Source organism: Lontra canadensis, unplaced genomic scaffold (assembly GCF_010015895.1).
Source record: "Lontra canadensis isolate GAN:19392208 unplaced genomic scaffold, GSC_riverotter_1.0 scaffold1, whole genome shotgun sequence".
NCBI lineage: Eukaryota > Metazoa > Chordata > Mammalia > Carnivora > Mustelidae > Lontra > Lontra canadensis.
In genome coordinates this window covers 118,746,996-118,765,513 of record NW_022630995.1, presented here as the reverse complement: position 1 = coordinate 118,765,513, position 18,518 = coordinate 118,746,996, and the positions used below count along the sequence as shown (strand labels likewise).

General features: G+C 35.0%; 1 protein-coding gene across 2 annotated transcripts in view; it reads left to right on the top strand.

Annotated features, from left to right (window-relative positions):
• The window catches only part of ARHGAP24 (Rho GTPase activating protein 24), a 432,308-nt gene that overhangs the window by 112,568 nt on the left and 301,222 nt on the right, over nt 1–18,518 (top strand). Inside the window, exon 1 of one of the 2 annotated variants that reach the window (XM_032862355.1) lies at nt 8,764–8,960. The exons of the other annotated variant lie outside the window; for it this stretch is intronic. Within the exon in view, the coding sequence (XP_032718246.1) occupies nt 8,940–8,960 (21 nt within the window). The 5' untranslated portion in view covers nt 8,764–8,939. Of the gene's footprint in view, nt 1–8,763; nt 8,961–18,518 lie in introns of those variants that run through there. 2 annotated transcript variants of the gene reach the window in all.

The following is an 18,518-nucleotide window of genomic DNA, read 5'->3' as shown; positions in this document are numbered from 1 at the left end:
GGCCTTTAAGAAACTCTGTCACTGACTCTCTTTCTAGCTCTCTCACCATGTGTGCATTTGTGTGTGTGTGTGTGTTTGTATTGTACATAGCAAATACATAGACCCATAAATACAGTTACATATACGTAACTTCATATTTTTCATTTTGTTTTAGCCTTCTAACTTCAGAGAAAATGTTAGACAAGTGTATGTAAATATTAGAGAATCGTCTTTCCTTTCCTAATTATATGGATGGGTCTTCATGTCAATATTATAATGTAGTTATGGTTCTTGTCTTAAATAAATCTCAAGTAACAAATAAGCCCCATGTATCATACATGGAGTGGTCCAGTTTTATACAAGTTATTAAAAGTAAATAACTAAATACAAATGCAATGTTTAGCTCAGTTAGGGAAGCCACAATGAATGTGAAGGTAGAAAAGATATGCCCAATACTCTAAGGTATATTTTAAGCCCCAAATACAGGTTTCTATTTGGGATTTTAACCAAAGAATTTAACCCCCAGACATCATCTGTACTGTGAATTCTGAATATTATATATGTAGTCTTTAGCTTATTCTGAAATTATTATTAAATTATTATTATTATGAAAAGTGAAGTGGAAAATATTTTATCTCCTACCTTTATCTATCCCTATGTAAAAAATTAAAAGATGCTGATACAAGACTGTGCTAATTTGCTGCCAATCTCAGAAGATCATAGCTCACATTCTCTTAGGCCATGGCATATGCAACAGAAGGGATAAGCTTTATCTTCACCTGAGATGTTTGCCTGTAACATGGACAAAGGGAGGGTTTAGCTACTTTGTGGTTCATTTATCCCCTTGAAAGAGGTTTAACACTGAATCTTATTACCATAGCATAAACAGAACGCCCAGTTGTAACATAGATGGAAAAAAAAAATCTCATTTAAGGTATCTCTTTATAAACTGTTAGCCTTCTATTTTGAGCTAAAAACCCGTGTCATAAAAAGTGTGGCTATTAGTGAAGGATTTGTGCTCTATTTGATAGTCACTGATCCTGAAATATTGAAATTAATATGTTAAAATTCTGAAACTAAGTAAATCACACCTAAGTCTTTTGATGGGTGATAACAGCAGGAAGCCAAATCAATTACAGATTGATGTTTTCAAATTAAATACTATTAGTTAATATTCATTAGAGTAAATCTATTTAATTTCCTTTTAATCAGTTTTCTCTGAAAGGGAGCAAATTAATTGATGTAATACATTATGCAGTGTTTGCTAATCCCTACCTCCCGCCCCCAATGCATATGGTACTCAAAAGCAAATACACTTCCATAGAGAAAATGCACTGATCAAGTATGACTAGAATTTATTTTCCTGAAGGAAATATATTGACAAAGTTACAAATAATTTAAGGCAACCAAAGAAATGGTCAGTTTCCTAGTCATCTATGTTGAGCCATACACAGATAAAAGACAATATAAACATTTTGGAGAGGGACTAACATTTCCAGATGTTAGGGTGATGGGAAATTTTCAGAATATATGAATTAGGTTGTGAGTGATAGATCTCATTTAGGGACAAACAGCTTTTTATTTTTATTGAGCTGAGTCCTAAAATGTCTCATATTTAAATTCCTAAAAGAGTATATATATTGAATGTATTTATTTCATCCTCCCTCATCATCAGCTTTTATTAGAGTGTAATATTCAGATTGGTAACCTAAGTAGTAGGAAGGAAATTTATTTAAACAACATTTTACCATCAGAATAAGGAAAAGGTAGCTGTATATCCAAGAAATATCAACCTTGTTTGTTTGTTTGTTTGTTTGTTTGTTTAGTAGGGGAGGGAGAACAGAGGGAGAGAGAGAATCTTAAGCAGGCTCCATACCAGCACAGAGCCCCACACGAGACTTGATCTCACAACCCTGAGCTCATGACTGGAGCCAAAATCAACAGTCAGATGATTAAACAACTGAGCCACCCAGGCGCCCCAAAATATCAATATTATTTAGACTGCAATAAACAGAGTTTTTAGTGAATCATCTTAGATTCACAGTTTATTTCCTTCCTGTTGCTGACATATTTCCATTTCCACCTTTAATGCCTGTAAAGCTTTGTGTTAAGTTGGCTATCCTTGTATACGTTTTTTTGAATTTTGCATTAAATGGCAATTTTGTTTGCTGGAAAGTATTCACTGATACCATATGTGCAAGTACCTTATTTCTCAAGCAAATTCTTTCAACTTAACTCACAACTGGACTGTGCTTGTTGTGAATAAGAGTACCCAACAAATCATCCCCATGGCTAAGGCAGGGGCTGCTCTTTCAGCTGGTTGAAAGCAGGGGTTTCCAGAGTCCCTGCTTGACTTAAAGAGAGGGCACCATGCAGAAATAAGGAGACAAGCAGAACATTTATCAAGTTATTGCGAACTCCCCCCAACTCCATCTTGCCAATGGAAAAAGAAGCAGTGAAAGGGATCAGCATTGACAGGAGAGTTTTCCTGGTAGGATGTATGGAGTGCAGTTTGGATATAGCTGAGGATGATAATATCAATGGATAATGAATATGCTGCAATGGAAAGTGTAAGAAAAATCCCCTTTGAGCTGTAGATGATTCTTGGAAGAAAAATCATGGCCAACTAGTGAGGAAATGATTTAGTTTTATGTTGTTTTCCAACTCAGTTATTCAACTGGCATGCATTTATGCTATTAACAAACATTTAATTGTTATTACATATAGAGGGAACTGCTTTGTCCTTACCATTGGGCGACACTCTAAAGAGATTATGAAGAATCACGTAATTCTGTTTCTGTACTCAAGAAGCTTAATGATCTAGTTGTGTGCAGAAAAAAAAAATGACATGCATGAAACCAGTGAACATTACTTAGAATAATGCAACACACTGCTAATGCAGTAAGTTCAGTCATATGGTAAATAGCAAATAGGATAATATAAACATATGAATATGTTTTATAAGAGAGGATAGCAAATGAGATAAAATGGAAATCAGCATGGCTTGGTTTCTGAGGAAAGGAATGGTGAAGAAGATAGAGACTGAGATTTAAGATTGGGTCAAAGGTTGAAAGCAAAAGCTGACAGGAAGGGCATTGCCGGTTGAGTGAAGAGCAAGACTAAAGTACAGAAGGTTGACATGGAAATGCTCTGGGTGGGGGGTGAAAAGGGTAGGGCAAGAAAAAAAAAGGAAGGGTGCTCTGACCAGAGAGTAAGTAACTAAAATTGAAGTTGGGAGACCGCAATTTGGAAAAATATGTAAAACTTGGTAGAAATGCTGGGTCTTTTAAAAAATATATATTTTAATCTTAACATATTTCCTTAGTCAGACATATACTATTATTTATTAAGCAAGAGGTGTGTGTCTGAGGGGAGTGTGAGGAACATAAAAGTGGAAAGGGAAGCTTACCAGCAGTATCTACATTCCTGTGCATTCACTAAAAGTTGGTTATGGATCTGCCCATTGGGACAATATATAAGAAAACTCAATTGTTTTCAGGTTTACAGGTATGTCAACATTTTTATCATTCTGGAACTTGGATTCTTACCAGAGAATCTTCATATGGACACATAGAGGGTTAGAGGGTTAGTAGGGTTTCTGTTTCTATGGCCACTTGAGGAAAGAGGGCATCCAGGAAACCATGCATATGAATTTTGGTGGGACACAAATATCAGTCCATAACAAGTAGATATTTTTGGTGGCCTCTTCCCATTCCCCACCTCATCCATTCTTTGCTTTCTCCCTTTCTAACTTATCCTTTGGCTGGTAGGGAAAAAGGTTTGAATGAGAGGCTAGGGCAGGATACACCACTTCAATATGGGCACTTCCTCATTAACTCTCTTTCTAGATACACAGAAGGGAATCAAACAAATTTTTATTTTAATTTCACTTTTCCAAGAGGCATATCCACACCACTCTATTTAATCCTTAACCTGACACCTTCCCCCACCTCTCAGTAACTGCTGATATCACTCTACTTTTTAAAATTTTCTCCATAGTTATTAGCATCTTCTAAGATACTACATAATGTGCTTATTATATATACTGTTTATTGTCTGCCTCCTGTAATTAAATATAAGATTCACTACAACAAGGATCTTTATTTTGTTCACTGATATAACCAAAGTACATAGAATGGTGCCTGGCCTATAGTAGGCATTCAGTATATATTACTGAATGAATAAATGCACAATTACTAAATTAGCTAGATGAAAAGGATATATTTATCAACCATTAATAATTTTAACAAAGGACTGTGTAAACTGAATTAAGATTTCAAAACTCAGATCTAGCAATGATTTCTACTTTAAGAGATCATCCAGGAGAAGTAATAAGTGGATGTATGCGGTTGTATTTTGAAGAGAGAGCCAACAGGAGTTGCTCATGCCCCAAGTGTGGGTATGAAAGAGGGAAATCAAGGACAACTTCAGGATTTTTGGCTGATTAAGCTAAAGGATAGAATTAACATCAACTGAGATAGGAAGGATTATAGGGAGAGCAGGTTTGTTGATGGTGTGGATGGTGATTGGAGATGAGGAGGTCAGTTCTGGTCATGTTGAGTTTAAGATGTGTATCAGTCAGACATCTGGGTGGAGACAAAGTATTAATACGTGAATATTAAGTTAAAGATAAAAGCTCAGACTTTTATCCTTAAGATTCATACAAATTTGTATTGATTTCATCTGAAAACTCACTCCTATTACTGTCAGTTTGATTTGAAGTGAACTATGCATGTATGTTTAAGATATCACTGATGAAAACAATGGAAAATCAGTCTCTTTGTTTTTGAGGGGTACCCTGTGTAAACGTTTTCATTTTATGGTTTCTCTTCCAGCAGCAAAAGAAAAAGAAAATATCTCCTTCTGATTATTTCAAGCTATTTTTGGATTATTTCAAATTATTTTATGCACATTTAATTTGCAATATTTATTCTTTGGGAATTTTTCACATCCTTCTCCCCAAAATTGACCAAGTAGGTCTTGAAAAGGAGGAAATATTTCATTGTAAGACATAAAGTGAATACCTTTTGGGTATTTTATTAGCTTGTCTCTATGATAACAAGAGTTTTAAATTTTATAGAAAGAGGAGCTAAGACAATAACCACTTCCGTTAATTCTGCCTCCATCAAGTACTTCTATTTCTTCTTCTAGATGGCCACACTAGACTTGAAATCTCTTTATCTTCATGACCACAGTATCTATCTGTTGTATTCATTGCCTACTCTTTACTTTTTTGTTGTTTGCATCTTTCAAAAAAGTTGTACCTTATGCATGACTGCATCCTGTGTAAAATAAATAACATCAATAAATCAAGAATTGGGAACAGCTGTCATAAAAGGAAAAGTCTGTTCTTGTATTTCAGATCTGATCTGATTTTGGTTGACTGCAGTTTTCTCTTTTTAAGATTAAGAATTTCTTGGGTGGTCCTGACAGATGTTCAGGAAACTTGTAAACTCTCACATTAGCACAAACTGTAGAGTTAGGGACATCGAGATCCATCTAGAGACATGAACACACATGTGTGTACTATATGTATTTGTATAATAAAATGAGGGCTCCAGCTGGCTAAAAACATGTGGTATGTGGATTCACTAAAATTCTTTTTCGAAAGCTGATCATTCAAACCATCTGCAGTGTGGTCAGATCACACGTCCTTCATGTCTTGTCTGAGAGGACAAAATAACCAGAGATTTGGATCCAGTTCCTCAGTCTAGAGAAGGTTGTTCAAAAGTCCATAAGCCCCATGGTAAATATTTCTTTTTTTGAAAGGTTATAGCATCTGTAGTCCACTCTAGTCAGCCTTTGAATATGTATGTCTCTCTTTTTCTTTTTCTCTGGTTATAACATATATGTGCATGAAATATGCACATCCATATGGAATAAAGCTTCTCTCTGTATGACTGTTATGTAAGTGTATATCAATAAGATGAGGGAAGAGGAGGAACTTAAAAAGGGAAGTGTACTCTCATGGTTTGGTAAAAAGGCACAGTGAAAGAGAGAAGTGAAACTAGACTTAAAAAAAAATTGGCCCTTTTTTTTGGCTAAGAGAAACAGATGTACATTTTATTTACACAGATGCAGCTTTCTTAAAATTAGAATAATATGTACATTCAAATGATTACTTCAGGTTACTTCCTAGCATCATAACAAATACAGGTCAACCTTGCAGATAATTAATAATTTATTAATATCCATTTTAATGATGTATATTTCTTAAATGGATTTTTAACTGAAATACTTCAACTTCCAATACCATGTTAGTGTTTTTATAGATTTTAAATTAATATAGGAAAAATATATATTTAAGGCAGTGAAAATAACTATACTGTTCCTTTCAGTTTGATCATTTTTTTCTTAAACAAATCATTGAGTTATTCGGTATAATGCAAAAAAACAGAAAGATGTGTTTACATTTTGTTTTGCCTTGGGGGTTTATGAATTTTGATATTCTATAATTGAGATTGTTTTCAGAATACATGACTAGATTTGTTAAGATTAAATTCATGTTTAATTTATAGCATCATTTTTACTCAGCTTTGAACATTGAACCTTGGATGTCGTTACCGTGAAAATGTAGATGAGGCTTACTGTGATGTTTTTTATGTGTGTGTTGAAGTTCTAGTATCTTCATGGCACACCCACCCAGTTTTATTAACCTGGATAATTAACCTGTGGGTAAGCAGAAGCAAAACTTTAACTTCTTACAAGGGATCCCTGGAGGTCATTATTTGGGTCTGAAAAATATAAGATATGTTCAGAACAGTGAGGGAGAAGACCTTTGTTGGCTCTGTGTAAGGTTGGTTGTGGATGGACAAAGGTGTACATCAAAAGCTGCCGGAGACCATCACAGAGACCCACATGAAAGGAAAGGTCACATGCAGGAAAGGACAGAAAAGAAACCTGTATATTGATGGGATGAAAGAGAAAAATGAGTAAAACGAACTAAAGGTCCAACCAAGATTATGCATGAGACAGTTGAGTCATTGTTGGCAAAAATTGGGCTGGAAAGGAGATTTTTATCTTTCATTTATGTTAAAAACAGATCCTTTCAAGCTAGTGAAAGTAGAGTAATTAAGATGAACATTACCTGGTCACCAAGAGCTGGAGTTCTATAAGAAACATTCATTTTTTCAACTCATTTATTCAATAATTTACTCAGTCCACAAATACTATGAGTACCCACTGTCTGAAAGATACTACTGTTTTCTCTGCATGGAGTATGGTAAATATTGTGGAGAAGCTTGCAAAAATGCATAACACACGTAACTCCTGCCTCAGAGCCTTTTACTCAGATGAGAAAAAGTACAACAGGAATTGGGCATTCGTGTTAGGAGAAATTTGCGAAATTACTTCATGGTGCAAGGGTAGATCATTCTGACTGGAGTGATGCATAGAGAGATACTCCAAGACCAGGAGTTCGGGTGGGCGGGGTGAGATCGCGGATGGGCCAGAACATGGGGGTGTGGATGAAGCAAAGTTTGGGCTGAGATGGCAGCAGTGGGAAATCCTCCAGCCTGTAGAGAATCAATGACACTGCATTTACTAAATGTCAGGTGTACTGACATATAATTTACATATAGTTACATAATTACCACTGCAACAAGGTATAGAATACTTACATAACCCCTTGGAAAAATTCCCGTGTCCTTTCTTCGTCTCTTTTCTCACGATCAGCCCCTGGTAACAAATAATAATGGTTTTCTCCCTGTAGCTTTTCTTTTCCAAGTACGGTATAAAGGCAGTCTACAGCTTGTGGCCTTTGAGCCTGGCTTCTTTCACTACACATAATTTGAAATTCACCCTTGCTGTTCCGTGTTTTCTGCAGCTCCTTCCTTTTCATGGCTGAGTAGTACTCAATGTATGGAGGCACTGTCCCTTGTTTACCCGTTCCGCTGCTGAGGGACATTTGGGTTATATCTAGTTTGGAGGTAATTATGAGTAGATCCACTATATACATTTGCATACTCATTTCTAGCATTGCTCTGAAATATATCTTCTTTCCACCTTTGCAGCCTCCAACTTTGAGTCAATAAAAACCACATCTTCAAGTTCAGATTTTTAAAAATGTGTATGAGAATGTGTTAGATTGTTAATTTCAAACCTCTTATTTATAAGTTAACATCTTTTGGTGGCTGTGAGAAGAAATCTTTTTTAAGATACCTATGGAATAGAGACCATTTGAAAAAGACGAGAAAATAAGGCAGTAATAGGACAGTTTGGGCAATAATTAAAAGTAACTTTTGCCAAATGGACCGTCACATACTCACTAGGAACAAAAACAATGTAAATCAGAACACCTGTTAGCAAAATTTTAGAGCTCTTTTGGTTGAATTATGTTGCCCAGATATAGATGCAAATAGTGCAGCATTTCTAAAAATCAGTGTTTTTTGTGTACTTTCCATGTGCAGGCATTGTGTCAGGCTGTCAACAGTTCTATGAGTTGATTGCTAGAATGATCTCTGTCTTATAGACGGAGAGATTGAGGCACAGAGCAGTTTATAAAGTTACCCAAATTGAACTAAAAGGAAACAAAGCTTATATGTAAGCAAAGTTGGTCTGACTCCAGAACTCATGCTCTTAACTTCTACTCTGTGGCATTTCTTGTGAGGTTTTGCGTTTGGGGGCACTGTGCTTTAACAGAGTGACAAACATGCTTGTTTGTCTCAGAGCAGACTGTCTGGATGATGAGGTGTTTGGACATTATGTTTCCACATAGATGACCAAAATATGAATAGGAAGGAGAGACTTAACGTGGGCGTGGTAACTATGTTCAGAGACGTTGAGAGCCAGAGGGCATTGTCAGGCAGTGATTTGAAGGAGGGTGGGAATGGGGCAGAAATTCCCAAGACAGGTTTCAGCTGGGTATGAAGTGGAACTTGGAAAGGACCAGAGGCTACCATTATGGAATGAACTTTCTCTAAGGGTAGTAAGTGCCTTTTCACTGGAACGTTCAACAGAAGATGAATGAAAACAGAATCCAGGTATTTTGTAGAAGCTGGGTAACTTTAAAATACTTTCCAGCTCTAAGATTGTGTGATATGTAGATGTAAAATCAGTTGTGGGGACAAATTACCTCTCAAAATTCCATTAGAAAAAGTCTTTTCTGATGATAATAATAATAATAATACTAATAATGAAAAAGTCTTTCCTTGTTCAACTCCAAATCTGTTAAATATCATATCTGTTGAGGTGGGTTCATTTTAAAGATAATTTAGTAAAACATATTTTTCTTGATTATTAAATAGAAATGACTGAATATACTGTGAAAATTTCTACTTAAAAAATACTAACATGAATTCCATCTTGCTTACTAAAATTTACCTGTCATAATGAAGAACTTTAATATAGAGTCCACTTTTAATTCAATATTTTTCTATGACCAAAAATCATTAATTTATTTTAAAAATTGAGTGAAAACAGATTTCTACTAGACAAGAAACATATTTCAATGAAACATGGGTTGTTCAAAAAGGTATATTTTTGAGATATATTGTATGAGTACCTCCTTTTGTTTATATTTTTTAAATTCGGTTTTGTTTCCTAATACCACTGCTAGACATCTTTGCCAGGAAATATTTTTTTTACCAGTGCTCATGGGTAAATAAAATGAAAAAATATAGTTGATGTTTGTGCTTTTTTATTATTCTTATCAAAGAATTTTGGAGTGATTCCTTGTGCTTTCTGAATTAGTATTCTACTTTGACAATCTAAAAGATAACTGTTACCCAGTTACCTTTTATTTTTACTAAGTCTAGAAGAAGATTTCCATTAAGATTCTTAATTGATACTTAGTTATAATAATCATAGAATTCAACTAGACTTTAAATTTAGATTTTAGGTTTCCCCAGCAAGAACTGGATGAACAACAGTGATACCCTATAGGTTTTTATTTTTCATTAAAAATAGTAATGGTTGAAAATAGTTTCTGCCCTTTGGACACATATGCAGCACATAAGCTATATTTTCTTGGGAAAAAAAAAAAAGGAAAACCTAATTGACATTAGAGTGTTGGACTGTTTATTGTCCCACCCAAAAATAAGCTCACTGATGTCTCTGGTACAAAAAAATGAAGGTTAATTATCTCAACCTGGAATGAAAAGGAGACCAGAATGACTATTCCACCCTGAATTCTGAATGTTCAAAGAACATCTGATTTATGTCATAAATAGCTTAATTTTATATTTCTTTTTTAGAGTGGAAAGGAAGTAACAGGCTTCCCCCACCCCACCCCAATCTCCCATCTGCTTGTTGTTAATAGGGGGCATAATGGTCTGAGTGAGCTGAGGAAATTGTTTAGAATTCTGCCAAGTTCTAGGTCAGAGTCTTGCTGGTTTTCATTTCCTAATTTGCCAAAGAAAATCTCTTTGCAAAATGAACACGAAAACGCATATATCTATCTAGCTCAAACCTCGTTTATTCTTCAACGTATGTTATTTTGAGTAATCTTGTGTGTGTGTGTGATTACTTTTCAACACATAGTATTCTATTAGGTTGTAAATACCAATAATAATAATAATAATAGATAACATTTACTGAGTGCTAAAACTCTATCCTGTACCAAAGAATTACCAAACTAGACTTAGATAAAAAAAAATGATCCTAATTATGGCAATTATTTACCCCTAACCATATATAAGGTATTATGCTAAACATTGAACATGTATTATTTTGTTTAAAATTCTAAACAACCTTCTATGGAAGGCTCTTTTTTTTAGTTCCATTTTACTAATGAGGAAACAGATAAAAATATTCATAATAGTTTTCTCAAAGTCATATATCTAGGATGAAGAAGTTAGAGTTTAAAACCAGCTCATTAAAAAATAAATAAATAAATAAAATAAAAACCAGTTCATCAGAATCTCTAGCCTATGCTCTCACTTTACTGTCTTTCTCTACTTAAGATAATCCTAATGAATGCATATTTTCCTCCTCTTCCCTTCCCGACCCTGACCCTAACATCACGGTGCCTTTATGTTGGAAAAGAGACTAAACCTTGGGAGGTCAAAGGGCACCCACTACTGGAATCCTCTTTCTAACAACCTCACTAAGTGAAGTCTCAAGTCATATTTGAATTCTTCTGATAACAGGGAGCTCAACTCATCTAACACACCCAAATTTTATCCTTCAAAATCTATAATCATTAGACAGCATGAGTTATCTTGGGAGAATAAAAGGAAAAATATTGTATTTTTAATAATGTTTAGCAGTCTACCAATTCTATATCCCTTATTTATTTTAATCTCCAAATCATCCTCTATGTTAGTTTGAGTATGTACTATATTATAATTATCCCTATTTTATAAGTGATGAAACTTACCAAAAAAATTAGGTGGCTTCATTCAACTTTTGTCAGTACCTTTAATATGCCCAGTACCTCCTTAACTACTGGGGATAGAGAAGTAAATAAAACTCTGCTCTTGAGGGCTTCAGAGACCATAGCATACTAGGGGCTCAGATCCTTTCAGTGACACTACTCTGCTTCCTTTCTTAGTAATGAATTGTCATCATTAGAAAAATTCAAGTAGTACCCATTCTGATAGTATAGTATATAGTTTCCCAAGGGTTTCAGAGCTCTTGTAAGATGGTGGTGTTCTCTAAGCACTTGTAGAAAGATTATCCCTGGAGAATGATTTACACACACACACATACACACACACGTTTATATATACATGCATACACACATGTGTAGGCACACGCACACCACTCACAGCTTTGTCTAGAATTACGCGCTTATCATTTGTAGCTTTGTAGCTTAAGGACATCTTTTTTCAACCATACAAATGGGAAGAGACAGAGGAAGCATGTTTTAGAACCAAGTTTGGAAGTATCTCACTTTTGCCCATTTACTACAGGTAAGAACTCAGTCACATCATCTCACCTAGATACGAGAGTGACAGGGAAATGAAAGCTCCTGGTGTGCTCAGGAAGGAAATGCAATGGCTGTGTAAATATAGTACTGGCTATGTTTCACTTAGATTTAAGAATTAACTATTAGTAGTATAACAGGTTACAGGAGAAAAAAATCTGTTTATTTCTATAGATACAAAAGATGTGAATAAAATTTAACTTCTGTTCATGATATTGAAAAAAAAAAAAAAACCAAAGCAATTCTTGGCAAACTGAATTATAAAGAGTATCTATTAAAAACCTCTAGCAGGTGCACCTAGGTGGCTCAGTTAAGCATCTGCCTTCTGCTTAGATCATGATCCCACAGTCCTGGGATCAAGCCCCACATCTAGCTACCTGTTCAGCGGGAAGCCTGCTTCTTCCTCTCCCTCTGCCTGTAGCTTCCCCTGCTTCTGCTCTCTCTCTCTCTTTCTCTCTGTCAAATAAATATATAAAATCTTTTTTTTTTTTTTTTTGTGAAACAGAAAACTGTAGCAGTCATCAACGTTAATAATGGCACATTGAAAGCTTCTTCTTAATACCTGGACTTAGTTAAGAATATATGCTGTCATTACTTCAATTCACCATCTTATTAGTGGGTCCTTGTCAGCAAACATTAAGATAAAAGAAAGAAATTGTTTAGGATTAGAAAAGAAGATATACAACTGCCAATATTTATAGACAATATGTGTGCCTAGAAACTCCTCAAATATTTTACAGATAAGAGTTTAACAAGATTGATGTATACAAAATCTATATACATTTTCATACCCTAGCAGTAAACAGTTCAAAAACATATTTTAAATGCTATTTTAAAAAGCATCAAAATATACAAGATATATATATATACTACACATAAAATATAAAATAGCATATATACAATTAAAATTTGTATATGTGCATATATAAAAATATATGAATGAAAATTATTTGTGGAAAGACATTTAAAATCCTATATTCATGGAGAGATGTAACATGTTTATGGATTGGAAGTCTTAATCCTATAAAGTTTCCATTAATATTATAAAAGGTTTCATATTGTAAGAAGGAGATTGATCTATGGATTCAATGCAGTGCCAATAAATATCCTAACAGGATATTTTGGAGGGAGGTGTTGTAAGGAGGTTCTAACTTTATAGGGAAGTACAAAGAGCGAAGAATAGATAGGGCATTTCTGATGAAGGAGAATGAAATAAGACTTATGAGGCTGTAATAATTAATATAATTCATGTAATAGTTAATATAGCCTATTACTCATGTAAGGACAGACAAACTGACCAATAGGACAGAATAATGCAGATCCTCACATATATCAAAAGTAATTTAGTAACAGAGCTAGTAGAGATAGGAAGATCAGTTGGGAAAGAAGAGACTTCTCAGTAAATGGTTCTGGGATTATTGTTCCCATTTCTACTGAATCATTACCAGCAGCAACTAAAAATGCTCTATTATATCCTCCCCTAAAACAAAAGAGGACAAAACACGAACACCTTGGGACCTGCATTCATCCTGCTACTAATCATTGCCTGATCCCTGTCACACGAAAACTTTGGGAGAAGTTATCTGTAATAAGTATCTCTACCTTCTCATCGCAGATTCTTTCTTCAGCCCACTAGAGTAAGACTTGCTTTTCTACCACTCCCTTGAGATTACCCAGTATCTTCCTTGGGGCCAAGTCTGTGTGTCAGTGTTCTAGTCATGCTCTCACTTGATTGTTTCCAGCACTTAACACAGATGATCATTTCTTGTAATGCTTTCTTATCGGGACTTTTGGCATCCTGCACTTGCCCCTTCTTCTTCCCTGACCCCTCCTCAGCCTTCCTTCTAGCCCCCTCTCCACTCTAGTCCCCCTAAATCTAGACATGCTCTGAAGATCTTCCCTTAGCCTCCTATATTTACTAGGTTACACATTCTCCCTGGATTACCTGACCAAATTTCGTGATTTCAGATGCAATTTATAGTTCAAGGACTCTCAAAAGTCTATCTCCAGCTTGAATATGTCTCTGGAACTTGAGACTCATATATCTAACCTCCTACCTATCATTTTTTTGTATGTCTAATGGACACTTTATACTTAATACAGCCTATACCAAACTCCTGATTTTCCCCCAAATCCTGTTTCTTCACTACTCTATCTTACCCATCATAGTATATGAGATCACCCAGCACTCCAGTGCTGACACATCTCTAGGCTTATTTCCACTCTTTCCTTGAGCCCCACACCCAACACATTACCAACTCCTGTTTACCTCCAGAACATAATCGAAATAATCATAGCTTTCTTTTTCTCAATGGCTACCAATCTTCTTTATCCAGAACTAGCCTGGCCTCCTGCTTCTTCTCTTATATAATATATTTTCTATTCAATAGTCAGAGTGTTCTTTCAAAAATGCAAATCAGTGAAACAGTGATGGGGATTAAGGAATCTGCTTGTCATGATGAGCACTGGGTGATGTATGAAAGTGTTCAATCACTGTTGTACACCTGAAACTAAATAACATTTTATGTTAATTATATTGAATTAAAATTTAAAAAATAAAAATAAAAATCAGGTGATACCGTGCTCAAAGCCCTCCAATGGCCTCTCATTGCACTTAGAGTAAAAATACAAACACTTAAACTTGGTTTATAAAGCAGGGTCTGAGCTCCCTGGCCTTCCTCTCAGACATCAACATTCTCCCCTTCATCTTCACACAAATGGGCTTTTCTTAGACTTTAGATCACAGCTAAAATGTCATCTGCTCAGAGAGGCCTTTTTTGAACAGTCATTCCAAAGTAGCCCCCCAGGCACTTTCAAACATACAACCTGCTTTTAATTACAACCCAGCACTTTACATTATCCAATTATTCCCTTATGTTTTAAATTTCATTTATAAATGGATAGATACATGTATGTCTTCCTGTATTAAAATGTAAGCTTCATGAGAACAGAAATATTGTCTGCTTTCTATGATGCTGCAGCTTCACTCAAAACATTTTCTGACTCAGGAAAGAAATGCAATAAAAATTCATGTTGCATGATTATATATTTGTCATGATATCTGGCCTTGCTGGATATTTATGTTTTATTACAGAGCCTTTGTTACAGTTTTCTTTAGTGTAGGGAATCATTGCATGTTAAAATAGCAACCAGAACGACAGCAACAACCCAAAACCTACTTAATGTATTTTAGAAGTGGAGAAATTATTGTATTAATTTTAACTGTTGTAAACTAGGTTTTAATTGGATTACCACATTAATTGTGTCTGGTTGATCTGACAGGCACAATGAAAATGCATATTTAGAATTGAAACACTTTGCTTCTTAATCATAGCAGTCAATTTGATGTTTTTAAGGCAGAGAAAGAAGTCAATGATACTTGAGTAGCTTGAGGCAGGAGCCAGGAACAAACATAATGTGTTCTATCAAGTGAGAGCAACTATAAAATCAATGGAACTTTTGAGATTAAAAATACTAGACCAATGCATCCAAAACTTTAGTCACTGATATTTTCCTCTGAGTTCATTTTGCTGAGCAAGAAGAGTAGCTATTCGCCAAGTAAGGCCAAATTTAAATTTAAAATAAAAATATTCCTACACATACACACATTATTAAAGAAACTTAAATATGAAACAAAAACTTTTTATCCTCCCTAAAATTTTTTTAAATGTGCCAAGTCTCATACTCATTGCAGATTCTCAGTTCCAAGTTGCCTCAGTGTATCCAGAATAATATAGAGCCCACTAGCTCTATCTTCAATACTATGATTGAAGTAATTCAAAATAGCTTTTTACACAAAAGAGTTATTTTTTCATATTAAAAAAGTAATATTCTCGCAATGTGGAAATTCTGGAGAAAAAAGTAAAAAGAATATTTTAAAAATTTAACAGTATAGAGAAAAATATTAATAGTTTATTATTATATTTTTTGTTTTAAATATTATTTGCATTTTATTTTTGCATATTATTTTCATTTTAAATTTAATTTATGAATAGATAAAACATTCATATGATTTCAGAATCAAAACTGTATGGTTTACATTGAAAAATCTTACTTTGCATCTATTCTTCCCACCGCAATACACACACACACACACACACTCCGTATGGGTAACTAACCACTTTGATTAGTTTCATGTGTATTCTTCCCATGATTTTTCTATGTGTATAAAGGCAAACATAGGGGCGCCTGGGTGGCCCAGTGGGTTAAGCCGCTGCCTTTGGCTCAGGTCATGATCTCAGGGTCCTGGGATCGAGCCCCACATCGGGCTCTCTACTCAGCAGGGAGCCTGCTTCCCCCTCTCTCTCTGCCTGCCTCTCTGCCTGCTTGTGATCTCTTTCTGTCAAATAAATAAATAAAATCTTTAAAAAAAAAAAGGCAAACATAAATATATGTTCTTAGTATCATCTCTTATTTAAATATAGCATTCTGAATGCTTATTTCTAAACAAACTATATTTTTCTCTGTATAATATATATGTATATATTATTTTCTCTGTATATGTATGTAGTTATATACATATAGCTCTGTAGAGAGCTAATATACAAATTTTCTGATAGATATAGATTATTTTATTCTTGTGGCTGCATAATACTCCATTAGGCAGATACATCATAGTTTATTAAATCAATTTTGCCTTAATGAACACCTCAGTTGTTTCCTGTTCTGCTCTTTGTAATGCAAAGAACCTTGCAAATATGTCATTTCTTATCTTTCTGAGTGTGATAAATATCACCAAAGTAATTTCTTTAAGAATTTTACTATTTTCCCTCCTACCACCTCCTGCCATGAGAGAGCTGCTTTCTTTCTTTTTTTTTTTTTTTAATAGGTTTTATTTATTATGAGAGTGAGTTAGAGAGAGAGAGTGAGCACAAATGGGGAGGGGAAGGAGCAGAGGGAGAGGGAGAAGCAGACTCCCCATTGAGCAGGGAGCCCCAAGCAGGGTTTGATCGCAGAACCCTGAGATCATAACCCAGGACCCTGAGATCATAACCTGAGCCAAAGACAGATGCTTAACCAACTGAGCCACCCAAGCATCCCAAGAATGCTGCTTTCTTAACCAACAGAAAATGTAGTCAAACTCTTGTAATTTTGCAAAAGCATATTATCTTTACACAAGTAAATGTCCCACTGCATATGCAATTTCAGCACCAAATTTTAAGGATTATATTGAACATAATTGACTGTAGTTCAAAGTAGAAAAAAGCCAAGAAAAGTAGGTGTATCATAAGTCAAAGGAGATTCTTTTTTAAGTTCAGTGTCAAAAGCAAGTATGATTAAGCCCTAGGTTGCCATCTTCCTGCTAAAGACATTTTTCTTCCAATTAAATTTTCCAGTTTTAAAATTTAAATATATGGAAAGTTATTTAACTATAAAAAAATTATACTTGTTTACATACTTTGATTGTTTAAAAAATTAGCAAAATCTTTGTATTCAGCATTTTGGGATTATAGATTTACCTATTATATAGTTTCTTGCAAGGTTGAACCACATTTTTTCCACTTTTTATTTATTTTTTTAAAGATTTTATTTATTTATTTGAGAGAGAGCGCACACACGCAGGAGGGGATAGGCAAAAGGAGGAAGAGAATCAGACTCCCCCACTGAGCAGGGAGACCTTCTTAGGGCTCAATCCCAGGATCCCATGATCATGACCTGAGCTGAGGGCAGACACTTAACTGACTGAGCCACCCAGGTACCCTCTACTTTATTTTTAAACACACAAAGTGTTTATTAGTTATTTAAGATAAAAGGTTAAATGGGATTATTTTAATTATCATCAATTTTCTTGTCCATTGAAAATGGCTTATTGGACCCTTCTTTTTAGGGGTTCCAGATTTCCCCATAAAAGATATTATATAGTTATGTTTTTGCTCTTCATATTTCTGTTTCATAATGAGACATAAGCTCCAAAAGAATTCTGTTTTTGGTTTTCTCCTACTGCCATAGACCTCATTTGAAACCATTGGCATTTACCACCTCCTGAACAGCTGACATTTCTTTTTCTGGTTGAGAAATAATAAATGTTGTAAAACGGTATATATTATTGGACACAAAACACAAAGTCAAGGTCCCAGTAATTAATTGAGAAAGGTTAGCAATTAAACCCCGTCTTCTCCAAATAAAGACTCTTAACCTTGCCAAGATATTCTGTTCTGGGTTTCCAAAAACATGAAGGTAACACCAATCAGTTCCTCGTATTGAGAGTAAAAGGTGGGGTAAGGAGGGATTCCTTTGGCTACTATCTAATTTCAGTACTTTGTACACTGTGGACTCGCTTCCAAAATGCTTGGCTAATTAAAGGCTGGCCATCACTTACCAACATTTGAGAATTAGCGGTGAACTTTTTTTTTTTTTTTTAAGATTCCATTTATCTGACAGAGAGAGAGAGATCACAAGTAGGTGGAGAGGCAGGCAGAGAGAGAGAGAGGAGGAAGCAGGCTCCCCACTGAGCAGAGAGCCCGATATGGGGCTCGATCCCAGGACCCTGGGATCCCAGGACCCTGGGTTCATGACCTGAGCTGAAGGCAGAGGCTTTAACCCACTGAGCCACCCAGGTGCCCCATTAGCGGTGAACTTTTTTAAAAACCTCAGCTTTTTATGGCTTCTCACAAGGGATCATTGGAAGCTTTGTTTCATACTATGTTTTATATGTATTAATTTATAGATATTA